At 34.0% G+C, this 10364-nt stretch overlaps 1 protein-coding gene across 1 annotated transcript; it reads right to left on the bottom strand.

Annotated features, from left to right (window-relative positions):
* Nucleotides 1–3380: 3380 nt before the first annotated feature.
* On the bottom strand, nucleotides 3381–9624 carry LOC112033092 (uncharacterized). Its single transcript, XM_024065873.2, is given in 7 exon segments — nucleotides 3381–4162; nucleotides 7589–7663; nucleotides 7845–7919; nucleotides 8007–8200; nucleotides 8203–8323; nucleotides 8937–9148; nucleotides 9307–9624. Coding segments are annotated over 7 exon segments (1431 nt in total). The 5' UTR covers nucleotides 9509–9624; the 3' UTR covers nucleotides 3381–3610.
* Between the last annotated feature and the right edge of the window lie 740 nt (nucleotides 9625–10364).

Below are 10364 nucleotides of genomic sequence, written 5' to 3'. Positions count from 1 at the left end.
TCCCAATAAGAATACTATTAAGAGCAACATAACTAATTAAAAACGTGGTGCATGTCTCCACCTTCATCCTCTATCTTCTTTTATTCTACTTGATATTTTAGCAATCCCATTTGAATCATAATTCCTACCTTAATCCCCATTATTACTCACTTGCTTCAGTTAATCAATTGTCAAATCATGTAAACATGCTAGACCTAACAAATGAGTTGGGTCGGACTGATTTGGGTTTGATCCAATTAAGTTACGGGTTAGAAACTTATCTAATTAAAATTGATTGTTAGTTTTTCTTTAACTCTTACTTGGCCTTGGGTGAGTCGAGTCAACTACATATGCCCTTTTTTAATGTAAAAAAAAAGGAAAAATAAAGTTTTACATACTTTTTAATCTCTACACTCAAAGCTAAAAAATGAAACAATACATAAATTTTAATTTTAATAATCTTATAGTGTAACAATTCTACAAAAGAAGAAAAGAAAATGCATATATATGCTATACATAAAACATGAAATAAAGTTAAATCTCATATAAAACAATTAAGTATGCTTCTTTTTCTTTTCTTTTCTTTTTTCTTTTTTTGAGGGGGAATTAAGTATGCATTTGGATTAGTATTTTTACTAAAATTTTGTGTGCATAGTTTTCCTTTTCAGAAATATTTGCTTAGTTGTTGAAAGTTGGCAAAAGTATAGTTGTACTTAACAAAAATTAAGGCTTTAGGAAGTTTTATATAAGCATATAAGCTAAAAAGTTTAAATAGAAAGACTAATCCAAATTCACACTAAATATATATATATATATATATATATATATAGAATTTTAAGAATAAAATATAACATATTAAATATNGAAATGCCAATGAACCATAACTCAATTGACACTTCCTTCTAGTCAATAAGAAAAAAAAATGACACTTTCTCCTTTATAAGTATTAAGTGGAGGATTGAGTCAAAGAAATCACGTGTAACTTATCAATAAATAAATAAATAAAAAATAAAAAAAGAAGAAGAAAAAGCATAGCATTTTATGTGCCTAATTTATTTTAATTAGTATTGGATAAATAAAAATAAATTGTATTCATTCAAATCAATTAGTTTGGATTAGGATTAGTTCAAATCATGAGGAATTGTGATAAGTTTTGTTAATTGATTATAGGAAGACAGTATTTATCTTTTATCGAATTGGAAGTCAATCTTGTATAAATTCATTGTTAACAATGAACATAGAATAATCACGATTTTTTAAGTTACAAATTGTTGGCTAATCAAGTAGTTCATTAGGCTCGGTTCCTCCAAGCAATCAACAACAAAAACAAACTCGTCTATGATACAGAAACAACTAAATTCAAGAACAAAAGAGACATGTATAACTGGATATAAGAAGCAAAAGTTTGAAAAACTAAATCTTGAATCTAAAATCCCAGCAGCAAAGGTAGAAAGTTCAATAACGTCGCTAAATGCATGACCAGTATCATGATATCAGAAGTTTACAACAGATTGAAGGTAGACTTAAAAAAAAGTAAATAATTAAGGGGAATCTAAAATCAATTTACCAAAAAAAAAAAAAAAAAAAAACTTAACGTTATTAGTAGTTCTGACAAAGAAAATATTTATATTTGAGAATTACACATCAAGTTAACAAGTTATACCTTCTCATAAATAAATAAATAAATATAAAAAAGTTAACAAGTAATGCCGTTACTATATGAAAATTTCTAATATGACTTCATATTGTATGTAAAAATCCATTAAAACCGAATCAATAAAAGAAGACATTTTAAGTTTGGAAGAGAGTCTTAGTGAATGGTTCGTGCTAAGTTGATTTGGCCAGGTTATATCATAATTATTAGGTACAGTTCAAAAAGATGTCAAACTATAGCGAGTTGTTACTAGGTCTACAGAAAACTACAGAAACAGACACTAAAATTATAGATAAATAGTTGTTTGGGCCACCACTTAATGAATAAGAGGAAAATCATGTCCTATCCAAATAAAAGAAAAGAAGAAGCTTTGTGGAACACGTCTGCTATTTATGCGTAGACATACCTGTTACATACCCACGCTTATGTATTTGGTATGGACTATGGAGATTGCACTCATATCATTTTATATGAAAATTAATTGTTCGCCCTCAAATTATATCAGAATAAGGGCTCCGTTAAAATTTATTTTTAAATTTTCAGTCATTAATTAGATTTTTATAATTTTAACAAAATTTTAAGAAAAAATTATAAAATTTGACAATTAACCACAACACTTAACAAAAGTTGATGAAGAGATATTAATTAAATAAATTTGAAACTTATAGGATTGATTTGAAGAAAAACAAATTTAGAGAATTGAAATAAATTATGGTGAAATTTAGAGAGTGAATTTTGTATTTAATTTAGCCTTACTTTTATTATGCACTAATCAAAATATTGAATAATTTCTCAATTTTCTTAAGGATATATATTTTGAATAATTTTTTTATATATAAATATAAAGATACACAGTTACACACATATGCACTCTGCAATAGAGTTAAATAATTAATATTTTATGTTAGGTCATGACGAAGTTATACCTAATGTAACTCTTTCATTCTTTGTAACATTATACCACTTAATAACTTTTTATTACATTAATATTTGAAAATCCTATTTTTAAATTACAGATGGTCTTCTTTTTTCTTTTTTTTTTTCTTTTTTTTTTTTTTGATAGGAGGGTTGTCTTAAACACATTGATTTTGAGATTTAATTGGTTTCAAACTAAGCTAGTGTGGTAATACATGAGGAAATCCTAAGAAGGATTAACAAAGTATAATTTAATCAAAATTTATTTACTGTTGAAGTATTATTCACATAAAACTAAAACTCGTGACATGAGTTTTTGTCTTAATTGGTTTCAACTTTTAACTAATATATAATGATTTACTAATAATCTTATGCTGTAAATTTAAAAAAAAAATAATAATAAAACTCCTCTTAAGTGAAAATGCTAACGTAGAAAAAAGTAGAACTTTCAAAAAGTAAACGTGGCAATACAAGAGATACCCAATTTATACTAGTAAGGAGGTCAGCGGGGTGACTTCTCGGGCTACATGTAGAGGAAGAGCACAGGAAAAGAACTTCGGTTACAGACTCACAAATGTGGTTTTGGTGACCAAAAAATGAAAAAAGAAAAAGCTTTTAACTCCATGCATGCCTGCATATCATGTAAATAACCCAGAAGCGATCACTTTGAGCGGTTCCCAAAGTACATAACTCTCATTTATAGTGTTTGGGAGAGGTCATAGACTATCTTACCCCCTTCTTTTATTTTGTTGGAGCGGTTGATTCCCGAAGTGGTGTAGAATAAATTGTAGCTAACTTATAACTGATAACGCGCCAGTTGGAGGATGTTGAATTAGCAAAAATTTGAAAACAAGAAGCTCATCATATTGGCTTTAATCACCATGGTAAATTACAAATACATTACCATAAAACACAGAAAACTAATAAGGGATGCATCGAGCTCTCTCTCTCTCTCTCTCTCTCTCTCTCTTCAAATATGAGAGATACATGGAAGGCCATATAAATGTCGCAGGCATAATTGCTCAAGCTAACACAGCTTTTGAAAGCAGGCAATTTTCAAGCCTATACGTATTTCCCTCTATATTTTGGCTTAGGTTCTTTACCGAGTTTAGAATCACCAGTGGCAGTTAACTGAGGATCTGGACTGAAAACTGCAGAATGAAGATTACCGTCTTCTAACCACTTCAGATGGTTTTCCCTGAAATCTATATGTTTTATCCGAGCTGCCTCTGCAATTTCCTCAGTGTAAGGACTTATCTTGACCATGGTCAGTAATACACGGCTATAACGTGAGCTCAATATCTGCTCGGAAGTAGAAATCAGTTTGAAACACGGATGCTCTGGGAAATGGTTTTCTACATTATCATCTTCTCTTAATACAGGGTAAAAGAAAACAAGCCTGCCCCCCATTATAAGCATCCTAGCAGCAAGGTCAAGCAAATCATGGACACACTCGACTAAGCTGTAAGCTCCAGTGGATGGTATGTGGTCTGTCCTCTTGTCATCAGGAACAGTATAAGGGTCCACAGTCCCCTTCAGCAACTTACGTCCACCAGATTTACGGCCCCCAGCACGAACTCCATAAGGAGGATCACAGATTATCGCATCAAATACCTAACAGCAAAGCATATGAATCAGCACAGAGGATGCAGCAAACTGAATGGAAAATTAAAATTGTGGAGCTACAAATTCTGAAGTAGGCAATTAGATTCCTGGCAACTAGGACCATAAAATGCCACCATAAGTCTCTTACAGAATTGTTTCAAGTCTCATCTTAAACAAGAAGCAGAAAAAAACAAGTTAAGAAGCAATATTTGAAAGATCAAGCCGTCAACCCAATGTAATGAAATGAACCTAGTAAGTTCAGATTGTTCAAAACAACAACTTGAAATTCTTCAATTTCAAAAGGTGAAAAAGATATCAGCAATAATGACAAATAGCATGTTCCAAAAAAAAAAGATCATCAAAATGACTCCCACATCCAGCCTTTCCATTCAGGTCACTAGTCATTTGACCTTCCCAAGTCCCAACCACGAGCTCAATAAGCCATTCAAAACATTCTCATGAACTTTAGCATGCACTCCTAATGCAGATAAGAACCCCACAAATCCGTTAGATTAGGGGAAGATAGGATGGTACCCCAGTGTCCGCATTGCCACCCCAATGTAAAGGGAACTACATGCCTTCTTCTCTGTCTAGACTTTTAAAATCATAACACACCCTCAAGCCTTATGGTTTATTCATCATCAAAATTTAGTTCTAGGTCAACAAATTTATTCATTTTCTTCCCCAATTTCAATAGCATCAGGGTGAAATCCTGTGATAAGTCCATGTGGGTAAACTAAAATATAGGATAAGGCTGAATGAGGAATTGATATACTATTTCACAATGAAATGCAAACAAACAAAAAAAAGAGGCTAGTAAGCCTTTTTATGAATTTATGAATGAATGGCACGCATTGGGCGACCCTTTTTTGATAACTTCCTGTGCTATTATCAGCTTCTTAAAACTGGCTATGGAAAGAGGGAAGAAGCTGCATTTGGTGAATCTGGCTAATTTAAGCCAAAGCTGTCAATATGAAACATTCTATATAAATCTAAATTCTGTTGGAAAGAAGAAGTAGCCATACGGGAAGAAACTACCTTCCATGAATCTGGCAGATTGAAATTTGTCCAAACTCCAAATTTCCAATTAAAACTAAGTTAGCTTCCATGAATCATAAGTTTATCTATGGCCTCTTGAATAAAAATACAAAAGCTTTATAGACAGGAGAGAAAAGATGTTAGTACAAACTAGGACAGTATGGCATGAGGTTTGAGTGATACCAAACTGGGACAGTATAGCATGGGTTTTGAGCAATACCCCAGTGGTATCAACACCTCTTGCAGAGCCAGGGAACTGGGATTTGAACCCCACCAGCATCTCCCCCAATTTGCCAAGCAAAAAAACTAGGACAGTATAGCACAATTGAACATCTTAAATTTACCCTATTTGATATACAGGGAACTTTCTATTCTTACCCTGGTACATGGTATATTTGTCAAGAGTCACATTCACTATCCCACACGTTACCTCTAATGCCATGCACCACCACATTGGAGCATCATCAGTTTGACATACAATTAAGCAACGCCAGGTGAAACACCCTTAGTTTTTTTAGGTGACCCAGTAGCACTGCCACATCAAGGCATCTTATGATCTTATCAGCTTCCCTAGCATACAGTCTGGAATCTGGATTTACCAAAAATAATATTAGAACAATCTGCTCCAAGAGGAGGGATGATTTTAATCAAAGGAGAGTATTCAAATAGATAGCCCATGCTTCTGCAAGTTTGGGACATATCCATTAATTCCATATTTGAATACCTTGCCATGAGTTTAACATTGATTCCTCACTCAAATAAAACATCACTATGTGATCTCCATATCAAAATGTGACTCTCAATGTCATCCACATATATAGATGTATATTACTAGCCCATTTGTCTCTGCCAAAGTCTCACGATCCAAACTGATTTTATTTCCTCATCATTACACCAGGTGCTTCCAACAGAACAGAGAGAAGCAAACATACAAATTTATTGTACACAATCTACTTATTCACTAGAATTACTAGAAAATCTTATTTATCTTCTTGAGCTTGGACCTTGCAACAAATAATTGAACACTCTATAAATTCAAATTCTCATCTATCATTCTCTTCTTAAATTTGCTTTGTTTTTAGACACAAAATCATTTCCCTACAGATCTGTTATGTTGGATAGGGGAAAAAATGGCCAAATTAAAGTGATAAATCCTAGTGTGCTGATCTGTAAGTGATGTATCATGAAATTTATATCTTCGGAACGCATGAAGCCAACTTAAATAGGAAGACTTCATCCATGCCCATATTTGAAAATATCACATAAAAACCAGGTCTGAACTCTAATATATGTAATATCAATAGAAGTAAGTCTACATATCAATTACTCATCCAGTAAAAATCAGTGACACCAATGAAACAAAATGCAATGCTCAATCACCCAGCTCATTCATTTAGAATCCAGCTCAAAGCATAATCTAGTATAAAATAATAAATCTTAATGCATGGATGTAAATGAAGTAATGGTATTATAGAGTACATCTAGCCATTATCCTTTTGACAATGATAATTGATAAACCACTTTATTATCCTCAGCCAGGCCTATATTCAGCCTTAGAATCTTACACACAGTAATTATTACTAACCAAACAAAACTTAAAGTTTTATCAATATCATTAAATTACTTAAAATGGCACATTCATTATCCCTTAAATCAGCCATTTCATGGTTTTAACATCAAATCTTTAGGAAAAATGAGAAAAAATCACCTTAAAGGAAAGAGCATATACTGTGATTACACTTCAAAAGAAAAAAAGGTGGGTGTAATAAATTGTAGATAAACCCTGCCAAACATGAGCATCTATGAAATCATCAAATTGAAACATTTTGAAAGAACTACTGCCATTGGGATTCTCCAAACAAACCGCTAAAATTTTATCATATTATATACTTTATTAGATGTTGAAAAAGGTTCAATGCACTTTGTCTTTGGGTAGTAAATGTCCATAATCAAAAAGACTGCACTGCTATTCAGCAAACCCAACTCATACCATCATCAAAGAAAGGGGAGTGGATGGAGGGTGCTTCTCAGCTAGAGTTGGGGCTCCAAGGAGAATCACAATGGTAAAATATAAAATATCAAACCACAAGAGAATCAAGTGCTATGCAACTATAGGTCTTCTTGGACCTTTAACATAATCCCACGTCTCATTGCTTTTATCAGTTTGCGATAATCAAAATTAATAATCTATCATAATGTCATTATCAAGAAATAAAAGTTAGTATGCTGATATGTTTCACTCAAGTGATAATAAGTATTAAATAATATAATAGGAAAAGCAGTTACAATGATATTAAGGATGCATTTTGAATTGAAAAAGAACCATATAAATTACAAGAAAACAAACAAGGTAAGGACTCATGTACAACAGTAAAAAGAAAGTTTGCAAGAAATAACCTCTTTCAATCCAGGGCGCCATGGAGGAAGGTTATTATCTGCCCTCAACAGACCAATTGGCATCGGTAACCCATACTGCAAAAAGAATGGGATTAGCTAGAATCATAGGACTAAAAAGTCTCATAATTGACTTTTAGTCACACCAGGGAGTTTCAACCTAAATATTTCTCTTTTTTAGTTGTCCGTTGATGATAACGGAAAGCATTTTAAAGTACTAAAAAAATGTTCGAAATCCAAAATTGTAAAGCACATATACCTGCTTAAAATTGCTCCAAACATTACAATCAGGGCCTCGCCCATCACGAACTACCCTAATGTCTATGTCTGCACCCTGAACAATTTACATCAGTTCATACTGTATTTACGTGCAAATAGTTCAAATGATTCAGAATTCAGAAAAAGAGCAAGAAATACAAACCATTGTCATTGCTCCAAAGTGAGCTGCAGCAACAAGAATGCTACCAGTGCCAACAAATGGGTCATAGACAAGTTTGCCCGGTGTGGCCAATGCTTGGTTGGCCATTAAGAAAGCCATTTCTGCATCCATGGCAGTTGGGCCAAGATAATTGCGGCTTTTTAACTGATACGTTGGCAAAAGGCTCCTATCGGCACCCCAACTTCCCGACCAAAAAAGATTCTCCTTCCGTCAACTGGTGGAAGTCCATTACTAGATCCATAGTCATCAGTTTCCATAACCCAAAACTTATGGTCTGGATTCTTCAAATTAACTTGACCCTGCAGCCTATATAGGTCAGCAAAACTGCTACCAATGACAATCATTACAACACAGATACATACATGCATAAATATGTCTCACACCTTCTCTTTTGAGTTTATAAAGAAACATTAACGAATTTTATTTTTGCAAAAAGACATCGACTTTTTCTTTTTTAATCTAAGCAAAATGTAAGAGGTTGAGCCTTGGTGCATTGGCAACTGGCAAGTGCCTTCCACCAAAAGCAACTAGTCGTGGGTTTGAGTTCGGCAATCAGCCTATCCAAAATAAATTGGGGATAAGGGTCCATTTGGTTAGGTGTTTTCGGAGCCCAAAAGAGCGTTTTTAAAGCCCAAAACTCCATTTTGCAACAGCAACTCCTTATAGCTTTTTTTACAAAAGTTCATTTTAAACCCAAAACACCATTTTGCTACAGCTTATCCAAACGCACCCTAAGGCCTACCACGACCTCTTCCAGACCCATTAACAATATAGTGAATAACTTACGAACTACAACGAATGAAATACACGTACAATGACAGAAAAATCAACTATGTGATGCAGAGTTGAGCCTATCCTAAAACTCGAAAATTTAAATCACAAAAAACAATGAACAGGAGCACTAACATATACCTTGAAAGGAATGTAGGTAAATCCTTTGATTCGATCATTTTGTTCTTGGAAGCTAATGACTTTCCCAAAGCTATCAACAGTAATTTTGAAAGTGGTTCCAGACTCCAAATATGGCAACTTCCTCTCATCTGGATAGCTCCTTATAGACTCTTCCAATTCTTCATAGCTACTCCCTTCTCCCCAAATTTCATATATACCCTTCACAAGTATACCTACAATTTCCCAAACCCCAACAAGGTAAACTGTAATTGTAAAAGCATATTGAAAACCGTAACGCTATAAAACTAACAAACACAGAAAAAACAAAAACAAAAAACATAAACAAACAAACAAGACAAGACAAAGACATAGTTAAGGGGGCGATGAGTACTTCGATTGGCGATGTTACGAGCGACATCCTCGGAGGGGAGGTTGACGTAATGGAAAGGAGAGTCAGGGTGGTGATGTAGCGGAATCCTCCACTCCAACGAAGACCACTTGTCTTTGTCGTCTAAGAAGAGTTCTGCTAGAGATTCGACCTCTGCTTTTCTGTAATCTAACAATCTGTGGAAGAACATACACAGATACCACATTTTTTTGTTTTAAGCTTTGCTATTTGCAAATGCTACTAGCTACAATTACAACTACAAGTCAGCCTTGTTCAGACAACAGAGGGAAAACGAAAACGAAAAGTCGAAAACCCAAAACCCCTAGCTTTGCACTTTGCACTTTGCACTATTGGGTTTCTGGAGTAAACGAAACGACACCGTTCCTAGAGAATTATTTAATTTCCTTTGTAAACCTTTTTTTTTTTTTTTACAAATAGGTTATTTATTTATTTATTAAAAGTAGTATTTTTAGAGATTATCAATAAAAAAAAAAATGATTAATTTATGATGAATTTTATTACAATTTTTTTTAAGCTGGCAAAATAGTACTCATAACTCATAAGTCATGCTTAATAACGCGATATCAATAATATGGATTTTATGGCGTGCTTTTGTTTTAATAATAATTGTGGGGTCCGTGGGTCTGATAGCCTCAGTCCTTCATATAGCAGGCCCAAGGCCTATGCCGAGGAGCGCAAGCTATTTCTGAGGAGAGAGGGGGGAAGCCTATTCTCTTGAATCCACGCCGAGGACACCTTGTCCTCGGCCTGACAAGAGTGATTTCGGGGAGTGGCTAACCCCAAGGTAAGCTGTCACTCTCGCATTTAATGCACTCAACTAACCCCCTGGCCGCATTAATGGAGAGGTAACCCCTTGGCAGGATAAGTTGGTCAGAGTGAGCCACTTGAGTATCGATAAACTTCTGATGGGATGGACGACCAGAGAAAAAGGCGAATAGACAATCAACAGATGGAAGAAAAGATAGGAAGATTAAAACTATAAAAGAAGAGCTAGTAAAGCAAATGAAAGGGGGGGGAAAAAGAAAGGCCTCCTCGGCCAC

Source organism: Quercus suber, unplaced genomic scaffold (assembly GCF_002906115.3).
Source record: "Quercus suber isolate HL8 unplaced genomic scaffold, Cork oak 2.0 scaffold_534, whole genome shotgun sequence".
Taxonomy (NCBI): Eukaryota; Viridiplantae; Streptophyta; class Magnoliopsida; order Fagales; family Fagaceae; genus Quercus; species Quercus suber.
This window is presented reverse-complemented; position numbering and strand designations above follow the sequence as displayed.